General features: G+C 33.5%; 1 protein-coding gene across 1 annotated transcript; it reads left to right on the top strand.

The window, feature by feature from the left end:
- The first annotated feature begins 37 nt into the window (after window positions 1–37).
- LOC117333073 (lissencephaly-1 homolog) lies at window positions 38–16,624 on the top strand. Its single transcript, XM_033892199.1, has 12 exons — window positions 38–155; window positions 1,142–1,277; window positions 1,668–1,746; window positions 4,016–4,090; window positions 5,709–5,915; window positions 6,806–6,902; window positions 8,400–8,474; window positions 8,849–8,951; window positions 9,841–10,069; window positions 10,461–10,562; window positions 10,922–11,078; window positions 11,509–16,624. Exons 2-12 carry the CDS (start codon window positions 1,246–1,248, stop codon window positions 11,580–11,582), a joined length of 1,230 nt encoding a protein of 409 aa, XP_033748090.1. The 5' UTR covers window positions 38–155; window positions 1,142–1,245; the 3' UTR covers window positions 11,583–16,624.
- Window positions 16,625–18,895: the final 2,271 nt, after the last annotated feature.

Below are 18,895 nucleotides of genomic sequence, written 5' to 3'. Positions count from 1 at the left end.
GCGATATTTTGTGTACGCTGTGACTTCCGGATGAGGTAATGAGCATGCGCAGTTAGTCATTATCGGGTGAAATTTTACGTGTGGAGTCCTGCCAAAGAGGATATTTTCGACGATTTGTGACAATTTTACAGATATAATTCAAGTATTCATAAATGGTAAATGGTTAACATTATCCGATACGTTAGTAGATTACGCGAGTTTGATGGTTGTAACCTGAAATTGATGTTTTCCTCATGGCTCAAGTTTACAGATATGGCGGGGTGACATTTCACTGTCTGCAAAAATTATCATTCATTAGCTGAAAATTTACTTTGAAGCGATCCATCTCATTCGCATTCATATTTGTATAATAAACACTGAAAATGATCTTCTGGAAAACTTTGTCGTCGTTCAGAGAATTATTCAGCATAGAAAATACATTGCCTTGACATTTCCCAGCCTAGCCTTTGACATCTGTCAGTGTCGTGCAACTCTGACCACCATCCTATTATTCCTGAGCTACGCAGTGTTTCCTTTTCAATGTATATACCACATTGTTTCTGTTTAGCATTGTCATATATAACACCGATGTTGAATTTGACCTTGAAATTGCTTATGTCCATGAATATATCGATGGAATATTATGTAAACTGAAGTAGGACAGTGATCTCAGTACTAGTGATAAAGTAATTAATTATTATATGTGTTGAATTAAATGGAAGAAGAAAAACCAATTCATGTGAAAGACAAGTTGTTAATGTCACGATATGTGCATGCCTAGATGATTGTTCTTGTGAATTATTAACGGAAGACTCGTGATCATGATCAATTAGCATGTATGCTGTCAATAAAATGCCATGGTTGATAGCTATGTTGATTAAATTGTGATAACTGGCCATGGTCCTCTTTTGTAGCCGAAATAATATGTAAAGTGTTCATTTATTTAGGTTACATTTGTCAGTAATAATCATCAGGACTTTCACTTGACTTGACTGTCAGCATGTGTTTGACTCCCCAAAGTTACTTTTGACTTTTGTGCATGCAGGCATGACAAATCCATGTCTTGACATTTCAGAATTTGTATTTCACTACTGATAATTTTTCAGTGTCAAATATCACCTGAAAGCCTTGTATCATATGGTCATGTATTTCTCTTTTTCAGACTTACAACAAAATGAATTAAACTGTTTTGTTGGGCCTGCCTCCAATTGGTTAAACTTGGCACTTTAATCTGTGAAGTGTTTGGTGCATCCAAAATTTCTCAAAATGGTTTTATCTCAACGACAGAGAGAGGAACTGTAAGTAAATCACCACATTGTATACCCATATTCAAGTTTATTTATGACTCATTAGATACAAACTAGAACATGACAGGATGTCTAAAAAGAACAAATATATCTATTTTTTACTATATTTCTCTATGATTTACATAAATGACCATTGCAATATGCTTAAAAGATCAACATAACACTTAAGGTGTAGCAATATACATTTTCATCAGACTGTTTCTCATGACATAACACAATTATATAACTCTTTTTGTTGCATGTAGATCAGTTTTAGTTATATTTTCTGATGGCCCATTTGCACAAAGGGTTTATAGAAGAGCTGATATTTAAGACAGTGGAAGTAAATATCATTATTTTATTAAAAGTTCATTATAGAAATTGTTATTGTGTTTTTAACAGAAACCGTGCAATAGCCGATTACCTTAGTTCTAATGGATACATTAGTGCTCTTGGTGAATTCCAGAAAGAGGCCTCCATGGTGAGTTCATCAATATTAAAGAAAAAAAATCCCCATATAAATTATAATCTGTTCAGGGATCACCACAATTTCAAAATGATGGGTGGAGGAAAATTTTTTGACAATTTTTTCTGAACATGTACTTTTGTGGATGTCATGCAGCCTCGCGGTGCGACGTTTCGAGAAACATCATCAATTATGACATTAAGAATAGAGATTTAATTATGTTGTTTGATTTAGTTCTAAATAAATATGCATTTTAATCATTTGCTCACTCTATGCCATATATATCGTGTAAATTAAAACAAAATAACACCTTATACCATTACTTTAAAAAACTACAAACATACATTCCTCATTTAAACAATCATCAATTTATTTTCACAAAACCATTTCAATCTCAATTCCAACTCGCTGTTCTTTAATATAACATTGAATAAAACAAACTCAAATAACATCTTTTACTGTTAAAAATATGATAAACATTAACACGAAGATCATATTGCATTGTCAAGTATTATAAGTTAAAACATTTCAATTATTAATTTCATAAATTGCACTATAATATTATCAGTGAACATATTAATAGCAACTATTATATCTATGATACAGCATCTACAAATCAAACTCAATGGCAACTTTTACTGGACATAATATAAGAATATATAAAGTATTTAAAGCAATGCACAAGCCACAATATAATTTCAATTAAGATATCAATTCAACACAGTCACTATAATTTTCTCCTGAAAATAGTCTTCACTATATATGAACAATTGAAGCCAAACACAATTTGTCTCTCCAAATGACATGAACATTCTGCTGTTGCACAGTCCCTTCTAGAATGAAGCAGCTTTCTTGTAGGGAACTTTCTGGGTAAACACCATCATCAGAGAGTTCAAGATCCTCTGAGAGAGCCTGTTCCTGCTGGTGGTAATAAATAAAGAAATAAAGAGATAAATAGATAAATAAATAAATATTTTTGAAAAGCTTTATGAATCTTATTGTGGTCATTACCATATTATAATTATGAACTTCTTATTCCTACAAATTTGTAATAAGCAAAACAATTAAAACCATCAATAAATCTTTGGAAAAAAAAACCCAAAAAACAAATTAATTATATTTTAACAAATATAATCAAATTAGTACATATTCATTACAAATGTACATGTTATTTTTTAATTACATTGTATATACTTGAGGTGCTAATTAACTTATCTTTATTTAATAATAATTAAAGAAAATCAAAAACCTAGATAACACTTATCAAATAATAAATAGAGAGATACATTAGGAGAGATTCTGAGATTATTTATATTATTGGACGTTTCGAGATCGTTTTTGGAAGGGAGATCACTCTAATAGTACTTTCTAAAAATAGCACGTGACAAGAAAACCAATGCACGAAATATTCATTAGATTATTATCATTATCTAGCAAATCAAATATAGGCTAATTGTAAGCTTACCTTGGTCATCTTCATACACAATTAATCCATGCGCATTTCTGTAGCCGTGGCTTGCGCGATATATCAGATTTCAGTCTGTTGGCTGCAGGTTTTCTAGATCGGTTGTCGCGATCGCATGTCGTTCACATGGTGTTCCAAAAAAGGAGCTGCTACTCCTCTCTTCATGGTGACATTGCCATAAAGTTTTCAAAAATTTATCCATGCTTCTCAAACATCGGCTTAGGTATTGATATTATCAGTTTGATTATCCCAGCTGAATATTAATTCTTGTGAAAAAAAAAATCTTATCGGACCGTCGGTTTTTCCGATGTAGACGATGGTAACATTTACTCTGATGTCCCGATCGACTGAAACCATACAATCACATCTGTTCCCATGGTCAGAACAGTACACCTACTATTAATTAATTATCACCATCGATATAGGTGTGATCAAGAGATCAGTCAACCGTATCAAAACATAACGGTGAGGCACCTTACCGAGATCGCAATTCGTCAATTAGGCCTAGTTCACCTGTAAAAACAGGGACCATAGGTAATGAGTATCGGACGCTATAGAAACGGGTCAGTTTTCTGCTTGAAATCGATACAAAATAGGGGTGTTAGGTAACAATTACATGCGTGGCGGATCGAGTGAATTTGGTCGTGTAAGCGTGGCGGGTACCCAGCTAAGGGTGGCGGGCCGCCACGTTAAAACAGGCAATGGTGATCACTGCTGTTATATAAGACTTATTTGTCAGTAGATAACTGCAGTTGAATATTTTACAGCAATAGCAAAAGAAAGCATATCTCATATTTTTTTCATATTATTTGTTTTCAGCAAGGAGAAATTGACAAGAAGTATGCTGGCCTCTTAGAAAAGAAATGGACATCTGTCATCAGGCTTCAGAAAAAGGTCTTGTCTTCATCACTATTTTCACATTTGATTTATATAGCAAGCATTCATTTTTGATAAAAAAATTCCTTTATTGGTTATCACAACAATAGTCCCCTAACAAGAAGTTCTGGATGCTCAAGATTATCCTTGGCTCTATCAGCAATTTTCAGAATGCTAAATTTTGCATCCTCTAGTTATAGTGCCAATGACAGATGGTTGCTTTATTTCCCAATTGCAGCTGTCTTAATACAACCGCATAGAAAGCATGGCTAGCCAATCTCACCAAGGGATGCAAAAAGGCAGTCAAGCTTGACAATATGATTATGGTCTGTTGTCGCCTGTCAATTGACACTTCAGGTATTATTTCTGAGGAAGTGTCATTTTAACTGTGGACATGTGGTAGCTGTACTGTACATGTACACACACTGGTCAAGTTAACATCCATTGGTTAATCGGTTTTGCTTTATATAGTAATTGAATATTCTGTTCAATAGATCAAATGTAGGTGTTGCCTATGATATTTCTAATCCTCAATTCCACCAATTGTAGGTATTTTGACTTCTTTTCATCATGCTGTTCACCAATCAGCTACATTTGTGTTTATTACATTTTAGGTTCTATGATGAACAAAAATGAAGCTAACTACTGATAGATATCTGCTTCAAAAAAGGCTCAGAGATTTCATGATTTATAACATTTCATACTGTTAAAATTCTTTCAAATACAGTATATTAATTGAGAGTTTACATGTACTGACTGTCACTTTCATAAATTTTGCAATTTCTCACACTTTTAGATATACAAAATTTTTAAAAAAAAACTTGCAAAACAGTAATATAAGTCTTCAAAATCTCAGTAAGCTAAAAGGGGATTACACTTTTATTATTGCATTTAAATTAATTATTACAGCACTAATCAAAGCATAAAAAATAACTACATATCCATCCTGTTGCACAAAAAGGTGCCAATTGGTTTTAAAATAAAATCAAAATTAATTACGTATGTTAAATAATAACTTATTCCATACTTGGAAACCCTCTCCTTTTTGGCAGACAATTCACAATAATTTTACATTTATAAGTTTTATATGTAAGACTTTAATTATTCAAATTTTAAAAAATTTCTGAGGCTTTATATGATTACATGTTAAAACAAGTTAAAAAAAAAAACCAACAAATTCAATTAAGCATACATTTTGTGTGGGACTCGCTGATTTTTTCTGAGACTTGCCTATTTCAAAAACAGTGACTGTGAGACCGGGTCCGGATCCTAAATCCTACAAAAATTACTGCATTGATCTTTGCACACTAAAGTTGATGTACAATGTATTAAGATATTTGAAGCATGTCTAGCCTTACATTTGATCCTGTAACATTCACACTCCTTTATCAGGACATGTACAGTACATTGGGTTTCTGACTCCACTGCTTTAAAACTTCTGACAACAGATAATAATGTCTTTGGCCATTTCCTGTCCAACATAGATTAATACAAACAAACAAAACCAAACTATAATCCCTTTATTAAAACTGATCTTGAACAAAAAAAGAATGAAATCACAATTTGATGAACCAGAGAGATCCCAAGAACTGTTCTTTATAACTGAACACTGATTTTTTGTGTTAATTTACTCTAGGTCATGGACCTTGAAGCCAAACTTTTGGAGGCAGAAAAAGAATTCAACTCCGGGGGACCAACTCGTGACCGCCGAAGCCCTGCAGAGTGGATACCCCGCCCCCCAGAGAAATACACCCTCAGCGGACACAGGAGCCCTGTCACACGGGTTATATTTCACCCAAAATTTAGTATAATGGTTTCAGCAAGTGAAGATGCTACTATGAAGGTAAGACATTGTCAATGTACATCCTCACCCCTCCCTTTTAGTGCTTCCCATCATTTGGTGCCATATTCTTGTCCAGGCCAATATTACTATCATTTCTTTGGAGAGAAATACATTGTTGTATCACAAATAGACAATGTCTCGCATAAAAATCTTCATTCTGCTCTTCCTCTGGCTCAAGTTAATATGAAGGGATCAAACTTCTGATCATTAGAGTTGAAATTTGTACTTAATCATCACTTTCTGGAGTCTCAAAATTTGTATTAATTCATTGTTATTTTCTGGAGTCTCAGATCTCTAAATTCGAAAGTTGGGACTATACTGTCTGTATGCTTAGGTGATAGTGATCTGCAATTTAAGCATGAACATGTATATTTTGAGAGAACTCCAAAGATGCATCATGCACTTCATAAATACAACTGATGTCACATGCAGTCAGTTCTGTAATGTACCGAGGTACAGCAAGTGGTCAAAGTAAAAATTTGTTGTGTAGTCATCTATTAAAGTGAAATAAAACTTTGACAAAAGAGTGAAAAACAATCCAAACATCGTTATTTCAAAATCAGTGAATCAAAGTTATGGGAAAACTTTAGTTTTCCTGAGGATTTGAGGTAACCAAGTATATTTTTTATATAGAATCTTTAATGGCGAGATCGAATATGTATTTCGAGTTGAGCAAGGTCTTCAAATTGAATTTACACAAGCCCAGATGACAAAATGTGACTGCAGATAATATAATTTAAATGATTTTTGTCTGTAATGTAGCCCATAATCTTCTGTTATCAGTACATATGCTTGAGGAAAGAACTCTACATTGTTATCTTAGGATGGTTTGTTTAAACCTGGTGTATATAACCGTTTTATATTGAAAAAAAATCTGTGTTTGCTTGCAGTTATGGGATTACGAGACTGGTGACTATGAAAGGACCCTGAAAGGACACACCGACTCTGTACAGGATATAGCATTTGATCAAGCAGGCAAATCTTTGGGTGAGGTTCTCTTGGTCCTCTGTAAAAAATTGATTTGACATATGTACCATTCAAATATTTCACTTTTTAACGTCAGGATGCCTTTGGCACCTGCCGTTATAGTCGTGGTAGGATAAATTTTGTTAGCGACACATTTGTTTCCGGCTAACAACTTCTCTTTTCTGTAATACACAAATGATATACATCCGCAGCCTAATATACTTCCTATTTTGACAGCAATTATTGACGCAATTTAACTGATGGTTCCCGTGTTTACTGCAATTATTTAAAATGATATATGAATGTTTGGTGTTCTAGACTATTTTAGATTGTAAACATAAACAATTCCTCACCAGTATATGCAATTTTGTTGGCGTAGGATTACGTAGTTCTGTCTCAATCCTGCCTTGAAAACGAAAGTAAAAAATTCAGTTTGATCGTCGTGGAAATTTACATGCGTCCCCAGATAAACTATCCACATGTCTTAGACTCATATATTCATCCTGAGTTCATATGCATGAACATTTCATATAAGCCTAAAACCAACAGTGTTTACGTAGTAAAATGTTTACAATTCTATAAATAGCTTTGCAGTCGGAACAGGGATAACTTCAGCTGTCACGTGACTAATCACGTGATCATCAGCAAAAATGGCGGTTATGTCTAATGTAACTAAACCAGCGATCATTCACAGTTTCATATTTATTTGTATGTCGCTAGAATACAGAAGAAATATCAACAGGAATTGAAGGCAAGTTGTAACAAACTACATTGCCGTTTTTCATGAGGATTTTATTAAATAAGATTATTATTTGTTAATTTGAAAAGAATCTAATGGTTATGATCCGTGACTGATCATGTACTGGCGTTTTGTTTGTCAAAACTAGGCCTATTTAATATTGTCTCGTCGGACAGCGTGACCGACAACGCGACCGCAGTTTTCTATCGGAGGTAAAATATTTGCATTTTCGATGTCACTAGGGGTAATAAAATAGATGTTTGCTGGGCCTAATTAACATCTTATAATATAAATAAAAAACTTAGGCTGTGTACATCTTGGATTTTATCTCTGATTGTACATGTAACTGTTAATAGACCCGATTTGTCTTTAAGTTGATTTTTTCCCCAAAGTTTACAAGCAGCTTTACTGATTCAGAAGTATATCAATAATCTTCCACAGACATTAAATAATTACGTCAGGGCAAGGCAAGGACTATACTCAGCTATTGGAAAGTTTTCAGCAGATAAATACATGTTTTCTTGAATATATAAGCATATTAAGACATTTCATCTGATACAAATGTAGCTGTCTGACAATAAAATCCTATGTTAAATCTCTTATTTCATGACCTCAGACCCTGACGTATCTCAGGGCCTTTGGCCCTTTGATCATTCTTTAGGGAAAAGTTCATTGTTACCAAAATAATCACCAGCTATCATGTTTCATATTCATGATCAGTTTTCTTATCACATCAAAGATATTAATATCACTTTAATAATGTTGTCTTTTATTTTCAGTTTCGTGTTCAGCTGATATGACTATAAAACTGTGGGACTTTACAGGATCATATGAATGTCTGAAGACCATGCATGGTAACAGTATCAAAACAAATCATTAAACTCTTATGTATTTGTTCACTTATATGTATAGTCTATAAACAAAAGCATAGACCATTGACCTTTGTTTTGCTTTAAATCTATAATAAGTTTTATTTGAAGGAAATAACAAAGATCATGTCATTGACATAAACATGGAAAATTGAGCCATATTGGAGGCTGTTTATAAGGGAAATAATTACATTATCAAGAGCTAAAGTGTGTACTGAATAGACAGAGTTGTCTCTCCTGCTCTGAATGATGTAATGTATGTGATAACATGACTATGAGGAATGCTGCAGGTCGATTTTTGGAGGTAAGATTTGCTGAAAAGATCGATGGATTTGAATCAATTTGTGCCAATTTTTCAGGTCATGACCACAATGTTTCGAGTGTGACTTTCATGCCAAGCGGGGATCACATTATTTCGTGTTCACGAGACAAGACCATAAAGATGTGGGAAGTTGCCACTGGGTCAGTACTCATTCTTTGTTGAAGACATCCATATAGTATTTTGAAGAATAGAAAAGGAATCCCATTTATTTTTTGGAAGTCAGTACAAACTACAGAGGGACCCTATTAAGTATCAAGGAACTCCATTTATAAAATAAGCAGTTCAAACCTTGCAGAAATTAAGCATTCTGTGTAGCATGCCAAATTGAGTTGAACGTCTTTAAATACTTGTACTGGTTATTTTATTGTTTACATTAATGAGGATCTGTATATCATGATATTTAACTTTCTATACCATTCTATCTATAAATATAAACAGAGTTGAAAATACCTTGTCAGGTGTCAGACAGGAAGTTAGTCCTGCATTGTGTATCAAAAAATGGGGGGGAAATTTTTCTGAAATGAAAAATGATTCCTATTTATTATTAGCTTGTCTGGCTCCAGTTTGGCTAATGGTCCTTAATTTCATTAACGTATATTCTTTAACTGACTGTATTAAAAAAGAAAGCATTACAGAGATGATTAAAATTTCTTATGAAAAAAAAAGGGAGCTGTGGAAATATTCAATGATTGATATGAAACCCAATACCTCTAGCTTGGCTCAGCATCTGGCATCATGCTGGCATAAGTTTTCCCAGTAACTTACTTTATTACAAAAATGATATGATAAACGATTGTCAGAATTGTGTCAATGAATCACTTGATCAATGTTTCAGGTCACAAATCAAGTGTCAAAAATTTAAAAAGCTTTCAATAATTTTGATTCCTAAAATGATGATTTGTTCAAATAAATTACATTAAGACTTTCAAGGTCACATGCCTTTAAAACAAGTCTCCGGGATTATCAGACTTTCTACTTTGGTATCCCATATGTTGGTGGTTGATAATAGTAAACACTTTAAATCAACAGATATTGTGTGAAGACTTACACAGGCCACCGTGAGTGGGTACGTATGGCCAGGGTGTACCACGATGGCTCGTTGATCGCCAGTTGTTCTAATGACCAGACAGTTCGCGTCTGGGTAACAGCCACTAAGGAGTGTAAGGCAGAACTAAGGGAGCACGAGCATGTGGTCGAGTGTATCGCCTGGGCTCCAGAGGCAGCACACCCCGCCGTTTGTGAGGCCAGTGGTGTAGACGTATGTACAAAAACCTATGCTTCTATGAGTTTTCAGTGATATGCTATTGTAGTATTAATGAAATTGTGTAAGTCCAAGCCTGTAACCATTTAGTTTAGATCAATAAACCTTAGGATATAATTTCAACATTTGTCAAGCATATTCAGAGAATAGAAGGGGATTGGGCTTATGGAGTCGCTGTGGTATCAGTTATGTCAGGTGAAAAGTTAGCACTAGTATTAAAATACTCTAGCATATGATTTGATATAGATACCATTATGCCAGCTATTTGGTTTTGGGTTGTACAATTCAACGAAAAGTCCAATGGGGATTTTTCTTTTTTTTTTATTGGAAGTTTCTTTGAGAAATGGAAAGCACTATAAATAAAATAATAAACAATATTTGACCGTAGGCGAAGAAAACTGGCAGAAGTGGCCCGTACCTGGCCTCAGGATCACGCGACAAGACCATCAAGATTTGGGACATCAGCACTGGACTATGTCTCTTTACACTGGTAAGGTTTTAAATGAAGTGCTATATTAATCTGCCCTCTACATGACTTTCGATCTTAAGTATCTGAAAAATATCTACAAGAAATTAAAAAATATATATATCCATTGCATAATTATAATGCACATGTGTCACCCTTTGTGTGCATACAGGTCATGATCTGGTGGTGTGTCATGTATTGAAATGTGACCTGTGACCGCTACTTTAATTTTAATTTTTGCCTTAAGAACTGAATTTTAGCAAATTTCTGGTTTCCAGTACCTAATTTTAACGACTGTTTTGTGCATAGACATACTCCAGAAACCATCAACCTTGTTTTGTCTTTGACATTGAACTTTGTCTATAAAATGATTATTTTCGTAGGTTGGCCATGACAACTGGGTTAGAGGAATCTTGTTTCATGTTGGAGGCAAATATATCCTCAGCGCGTCAGATGACAAGAGCTTGAGGATCTGGGATATCAAAAACAAAAGGAACCAGAAAACTCTAGATGCCCATCAACACTTTGTAACGTCAATAGGTATAACAGTTTGAAATATGATAGTTTTATTGAGAATATATAATAGATTTATTTTGCAGAGAATATAATAGATTTATTTTGCTTGACTAAAAGTCATTTTTGATAATATTATGTCGGTCAACTAAAACCTTAATATATTGAACCTCAAGAGAATTAGAATGTAAGCCAAAAGGAAACTTAATACACCTGTCTCCTACATAAAAAAAATTATGAATGGGCTCCAGAGAAAATCATGGAAATGAAAAATAGATAGCAACTACTTCGAGTTATCATCATATGCAGTATGATTTAAAAGATCCAGTTATTTCTCTGGACTATCTTTATACTCAGTCTTTACATGTTAATATGTTCAAATTCAACAGGCCCAAATTGGAAAGAAAACATCTTAAAAAGTTTTAATTAATTGATATTGTTTGATTATTTGTTTCAGACATGCATAAGACAGCACCCTACGTAATAACTGGCTCTGTGGACCAGACCATAAAAGTTTGGGAATGTCGTTAACTCACTCTGCCAGGAGCTCGCATTTTACTTGGGCTAGGTATATACCAAGCAATGATACAAATTATATTGTAAAACTGTCCCGAAATTTTATGTTTCGTCACAAATCAAACAATCATCCAAATAAAACCATTGTGTGGAGAGGATCTAGTTTGATGGTATCTGTCTGGGAGAGTTTGGATTGGTTGGTATAAAGCCTAGTTTTATACTTTTGATCGAGAGTTCGGTCGAGCGTGTGCACTATTAAGGGTGCAGGTGAATGATCTCAGTGATGCCTCCAGATGATCAATATGACAGTGCTTGCTTCCAGTGGTCTTGTCCGCTTGTCTTGTTATTTAGTCATATACCTCTTTCACGACTTTTTAACCAATGGCCATCATAAATATGAAATTAAAAAGCAAGATTTGAATATTCTCTGAAATGGAGAAAAGTTTTCCTTTGTGGAATGAAATGAAGATGGCTGATATATTCATGCTCAGTGATAGTGTTGATTGTCTTTAAATTAATTCACGCTTATTTTACATATATACACATAGACCAGTGATTATGGGACTTGTGGAGTATACTATATGCTCAAGGACTGGTGTTAAAATTTTTAAACAGGACTGCTGACAGTGATACACAGAGATCAGCTGCCGCAGAATTATTATTAAACAAGATTAATTTATGTAGTGTGTATACAGGATCTGACATGTCTTTCACCGCCATGTGTGCAAAATGCAATATCAGTATATATCAGCATATAGTACTATTGTATGACATGTTTCTATGCTGTGTACAGTGTATTACTGCCAGACTGCTATAAGCTGTCTTGTATTCAACATGTACACTTTGTACACCAAATTATAGATACTAGATGTTATATATGAAAATTTAAGTTGGTTAAAGGAATAGGTTGAAAACAATGTAAGCCCAAAGAAAATTTCAAGCGTATCATATTTCTCATTGTATAGATTATTAAGAGTAATTCTATCCAATGTTAACTGTTTTCACCTTGTAAGGTGGATCGATGTTATACAGGGAATATAGAATATAAGAATATGTATTTGCTGAAGTGACATTGTGCATTTGTCTATATAGAAATTGACATCTTGTGTAAAAAAATAATCGCACATTAAGTGTCAAACCTTGTTATAGTAATAATCTATTTACAAATAGTTAAGTACATTTAATTTAAACACTATCAAATTGATTTTGTTGATTAAGCAGTGCAGTACTATGAATTTTATTGAGGAATAATGCGAATACTCTATTAACCTACATATATTCAATGTGTATATTATTATTGTATCATGCAAATTTGCACATGGTGAAGATTTTGTAACTATTGATAGTTAATCATTATAATCATCCTTTGATATTCCAATTATTCTCTTCGACACATACCAGAAGGTGCTTGACTTATTTTTTGCCATAAGCAGTTCCAGAATACAGTTAAATGCACTTGAAGTAAGACCGTTTTGTCTTTAAACTTAACAAGCTTCATTTTTATGCCATAGATTGGTCTAAAAGTGAAGTGACCCAATTCTTCGTACTGGGTATGATGGACTTTATGACTAGTCCAATGTTATATATATTACAAAATCTGTGATATACATTTTCAAATTATTGTCATAATTATATGCTGTTTAGATTTTGGTAGTTAAAGCAAATTTTTAGACATTATCTTTTTAATGAAACACCACAATTGATAGAAAATCATTAAATTGTGCCCTTACCTGTCTTGGAGCTTTTGGCATCAAATGTCAGCACTAGATGGGCAGGTCCAGAGGATTTGATGGATTTTATACAGATGGATGTATTTAAGTGATCTATAAAAATTCAAATTTATCTTTTTAAACCCATGATCCATCAGGTGAGTCCTGCTTCTTGTTCCACAGAAATACCGGAAGTGTGAATAGGAGTCATGACCATAATTATCAAGTATTGCTACTGCGGTAGTCCTCTTGTTTTTTGTGCTGACTTTTATATGATATTGCTTTGATGCAGTCAACCATCCGTCCATACATATGTAATCTTTATTATTTTCCGGTGATGCTTCAGTGTTGTATTTCAACTTTCTCTTTTGACCAGTTTCAATATTGAATACAAAATATGTGTATTGCGCAGCTCAAATCAGCATTCCATGACTTGAATAAGATCTTTATATTGAATGAAATTATAAATGGTACATATATATTCATCCATTAGACAGTATGAAATTTTACATTCATTCATTGATTTTAACACACGTAATGCCTGAAGTGGTTGTGATGATTACATTCATTTCAGGCTTATTCCTAGTGTTCAAATTATATTTCAAGAATGTCCACAGATTTTTTGTTTCACTTCCTGAAGATGTTATGGTGGATGGTTGGTGCAGGTGTAAATATGAAGGTACAAGAAAACTATAGGAAACCCAATACTCTAATGATATATTAATCTGGGTTTTAAAAGATAGAATTCTGTATGGAATCCATTGATAACTTGGATGTAGTGTGTCATTCTATGAAAGCTTGCCATCCTTATATGTATTCTCTCATAGCATTGCTATGCTACAGTCAGTGTGCTTCATCTTCATTGTTAAGTTTGCAGTTCATTTAATTTATTTACAACACATGCTTTTTATTACAAGATTTCAATTATTATTTTGCAGTAGACACAGTTATATGTGTTGTTTAAAACTATGTTCATATCGGTGAATGCTACATGAATGTGTTTGATATTTAAAGGAAACAAAATCTCATACTAGCATCATATTTCTCTGTTGAAGCTGTGCTGATGTCGGACTAAAACGGGTTGTGTATTTGTGTTCATAAAAACCTCTGATATTGTGTTTGAAATGAAAATATGGCCAGTTTATCTTTTGAAAACAACTTGGCTCTATTTTTTGAAATTTTGGAAGGAAAAATTAAAACAATTTTTTGTAAAAAAAAGTTTGAATGAACAAACAATGTATTGCATATTTGATTTTTTTTTTTTTTTTTTCAAATGCTATTCTAGTCCCATATATTTTACATTCAAGGTGGTGAACTTTTATAATTCGATGAATGAACTGTGCAATTTTATTTTAAGAATTGTTTTTGTTATTTTTTTTTTTAGTTAGATAGATATAAACCTTGAATATGGTAACCGTTTTGACTTTATTGTACTACTTGTTATCCAGGATTGTGGTTGGTCAAATGATCAAGCTCCGACTCTCAATTTGTTAATGTTTTGGGGATAGTCCATACATTTTTGCATCTTCTCCAGAAGACAATGAATATGATGCTTGTATAGAATTTGTTTCTTTTCTGTAGCTTCCATACAAAAAGATATTGAAGAAAAATAAATAGGAGTCACTTAAGGTGATAGCCAGATGGAGTTTTCATCAGGTTTGGATACTGTTTGACCTGTTGGCCTCAAATATTCGAATGCCTATAATGTCATTCCAAGCACTGTGTAGTGGTATTCTATAACAGATCAAACAACTGCCAATGATGTACATGATATAAAACAGTTAAAGCCAGTCACAGAGAGAAGGGGTTGCATTTATGTGGGAGTAATGATAAATGTGGATTGCATGAATAGATTAACAAGTAGACAACACCTGACCTGTCTGAAGTATAACCTATATACCAAGTGCCAATTTAGTTTGATTTTATTCATATATTTATGTTTTTTCCTATAACTCATGTTTTATTATCTCCCTTATATTCGATTATCTGCAATGAGAACAGCATTCCACAAATTTTATCTTGATATCCCCTGTCAGTTTTACTACAATTTCCAATTCTTCTGATCTGAATGGCATTTAATCATAGGTAATTAAAAAGTACTGGCATGGCCTTCTGTAACACCAGCAAGTTACTCAAACCCAATGATAAGTAGAGTATGATTAATTAATGGTAAAGGTTGTATAAACGTTTTGAACCTTTCCACCGAGTACCACATTTGATAGTATATGGTATTAAGGAATACTGTGTACATATCCATATCCACCATTCATTCCCAAGCCTTTTTGTTTGCTGTGCCTCTCCAGGAATGTTTCTATCATTCATTAATGTGTCTATCAAAGCTAAGATTGTTACTTAGATTACAAATGATGGAAAATCCCTTCATTTTTGCCTTTTCTATAAACAGAGGTAAGACTCCATGTTCTGGGGATTGCACCATGTATTATAGATGAAAACGAGGGGATTTTCTTCTCATGATCTTTCCTACTTTCTATTCTGTCTTTCTCACTCTTTTTTCGATAAAGGGAAGGTATGTGATAACACCACATGTATTTGTTAGAAATGTCTTTTATTTCTCGGACTATGTTTGAATTGCCAATGAAATTCAGTTTTAACACATCTGTGGTACCAAAACCTACAATTCCCTTTGTAGCTGTAAATACTACAACAAACCTATTGTAATGTTGAACTTTTGTCTCCAATTTTCAGTCTTTGTCATAATTTAATGTAATTCTCATTAACAGTTTATTCAAAGAATTAATGTGTATGTGCTTTATATTTTACCTTCGGATTATAAAAAGAAGTGAAATATTGTTGAAAATCCTTTTGGAAGGAAAATGGAAAAAAAAATAAGAAAAAAATATTGCCATGTAGAGTCCAGGAACAATTGTGTTATGGTATTCTTAGGCAGGGTATCAATGTGGTATTACCAACATCATTTTACATCATTAAGTGCTATTCACAGTATTTATATAAATACATCTGTGTACAATATAACTAATACATGTATAATGTGTCTGCCAGTTTGTTTGAAGAGCGGTGTGAGCTGTAAGGCCTGGCTTCTGACAGTTGTCACTATACATTGAAGTTTATACCACAGGGAGGTGTGGTGGTAACCATGGGGTGTGTAAAAAATTACCCGCCCTTCACACAATATGGCAGGTTTTGGTGTTGTAATATTTTAATGATAACGTGGATAATATTTGGTTGACACATCCAGATTTTAAGGTCTTTATCTATCTAACTAAATTTGTGTTGCTTTGTAACCGGCAGTCCTCATGTACGTCAAACTTACGTTTTTAACTTTGATCTGGTCGTGTCTACTGTCAATAAATGATAATGTCAGATTCCCGTATTTAGTTCTTGTCATTTTTAGCTCACCTGGTCCAAAGTACGATTGTTTTTAGCTCACCTGCCCCAACGATCAATCAGTTGATAATCTGATGCAATGACAATCTGAATAGTCTATCATTCATTTTCTTAAAATGCTAATAGCCTAGAACTCCTGAATAAATTTTAACCAAATATTGGAGGCTGGAAGGGAAGAGGTGTTTACTTTTGGGGAAATTGATGCAAGTCCTTGTGTTCTTATAAGTATTTCTTAGTCAAATTGTCAGTTTAAACCTTGTTGTTGGACACGATGGTGAATTCAACCCTAAATAACTCTTTAATTGTCAATAGGCCATACAACAATAAAAAAAAAAAAAAAAAATCCTTATACTACCCAACTTGGTGAAAGGAACATACAAGTAATCATTTTGTCTGTGTTTGTCCTTCATCCAGTATTATCTTGTTTGCAAGCTTTATCGTGAACCCCTAGACAGATTTACTTCATATTCACACTAAACCACCACAGCATAAAATTCTACAGCCAAGATTTTGGCGGTCAAAAGTCGAGGCGAAGAATTCAACAGAATAAAATCACAAACTTATAGTAATATGTCTTATGGATGTAATTACTGCTTATACAATTTATAAAAGAAATCACAATTTTTACCCATTTTCGGACCATTGGGCCTCGCATCCCGCCCCAAAACATTTCAAAAAATTTTGAAAAGCTTATGAATCCATAAGTATACACTTCTGGCCCTTCCAATTTTATATATACATTCATTAGATGTCGAGCAGTGATGTTACTGCAAAAAATATATGTGAAAACTTTTTTTCCTCCAAATTTTACCAATGTTTTTGGACCTTTTTTATGCATCTAAACTCACTTTAAAGTTTTTCAAAGGCTTAAGAGTATACATCCCATACCTATCTCATAAGGTACAATTGAGTGTTGGCAATATCTGGATCATCTCCCCCTGTTTTACATCTCTGATTACCAAAGAAACTTTCACATTATCCAATTTTTCCAAAGATTGATATGAGCAAGTCATGCTTCATGAGTTACATTTTAAATCCAAATTACTGGTTAATAAGATGTGACCTGCCTTGTTTTTGCTGGATTCCTGAACTTCGCCAAAAGTCTTAAAAACAACATTTCAGTGCTGGTTTAGTCTTGTATAACAAAACCTTTGCCGAAAATTCTTACTTACATCCCATTTTTTCAAGCAGGACGATGAAGTGTTTTTGTGATAATGTGTGTTTTAAAGGTGGAATATAGATTTTTCTCTCTGAAAAAAATGGCTCTTATATTTGAACTTTTTTTTTCTTCACTTTTCACTAAGGTAACCCAATTCCGAACTTAGATCTGTTGTTTATAAGACTACTTTTCCAACAAATACAACCCGTGATACGGGCATATCATACATACCATTTAAAGACCCAAGTTATTTTTCTTCTGATGTCATATTTTCACCGTATACCTCACACAGAGAAACTGCAAAACGTTCTACAAAATGAAAAAACAAACAAAAAAAACATTTATGTTGTTTTGTGCATTAGTTCAATATTTCAACTCGCATTTTGAAATGCAATTCTAAATTAATTTCCATATATTTATTTGAAAGATTTATTACTGGTAAGTTAAAGATCCATCCTGTCCTGGTTTTCCTGATTCCGTTCTAGTTTACCTGAAATGATCCCGAAATGGCTGCCATGGCCAACAATGCCACCATACTTGCTACTGAGTATGTATACTACAATAGTACAATGGTCTTTAGAGTCAAGTTCAAGTTCAAGTTTTGAGTCAGATGACCGTTAAGGCCCATGAGCCTATTGTTGTTTAAAATTCATCTATTTCAACTTGAGTGTCGCTTCCTTGAAAACTGGGCCTAAATTTTTCACACGAATATCGTGGATCCTATGTCTTAATCTCAGTTAAAACCTTGTTGATATGTAGAGCACAGAAACCTGATGCTATATAATCTTAGGCCCATGTTGTACGTAGTTTCGAGCCAACATGCTGTTTCTTTAGAGGGAAAGCTAATTAGTTTATGCATAGAAGTTCAAAATTGCTACATACATTACATTTCTTTATATTTTTGTTGCCACAGTGAAAATAATATAATGTAACAACACAAAAGTGCCAGCAAACAAAATGATGTCATGAAACATAACTTGACAGAACAACCATTGCAGGGTCCGTATTAGCTGTGAAAGTAGGTCATAACAGTCTGTAAATCAAAGACCATAATTCAAATCTTGACACTCGCTCAAATTCACACCTGGTGAATA

The sequence above is a fragment of the Pecten maximus genome, chromosome 8, assembly GCF_902652985.1.
Source record: "Pecten maximus chromosome 8, xPecMax1.1, whole genome shotgun sequence".
Classification (NCBI taxonomy): Eukaryota; Metazoa; Mollusca; class Bivalvia; order Pectinida; family Pectinidae; genus Pecten; species Pecten maximus.
This window is presented reverse-complemented; position numbering and strand designations above follow the sequence as displayed.

Excerpts from the sequence above, each read along its gene's own strand:
- LOC117333073 (XM_033892199.1), top strand. The coding sequence starts at position 1,246 with ATGGTTTTATCTCAACGACAGAGAGAGGAACT. Across the intron at positions 10,070-10,460 it reads GTGAGGCCAGTGGTGTAGAC|GCGAAGAAAACTGGCAGAAG; the intron begins GTATGTACAAAA and ends ATTTGACCGTAG. Across the intron at positions 11,079-11,508 it reads ACACTTTGTAACGTCAATAG|ACATGCATAAGACAGCACCC; the intron begins GTATAACAGTTT and ends TATTTGTTTCAG.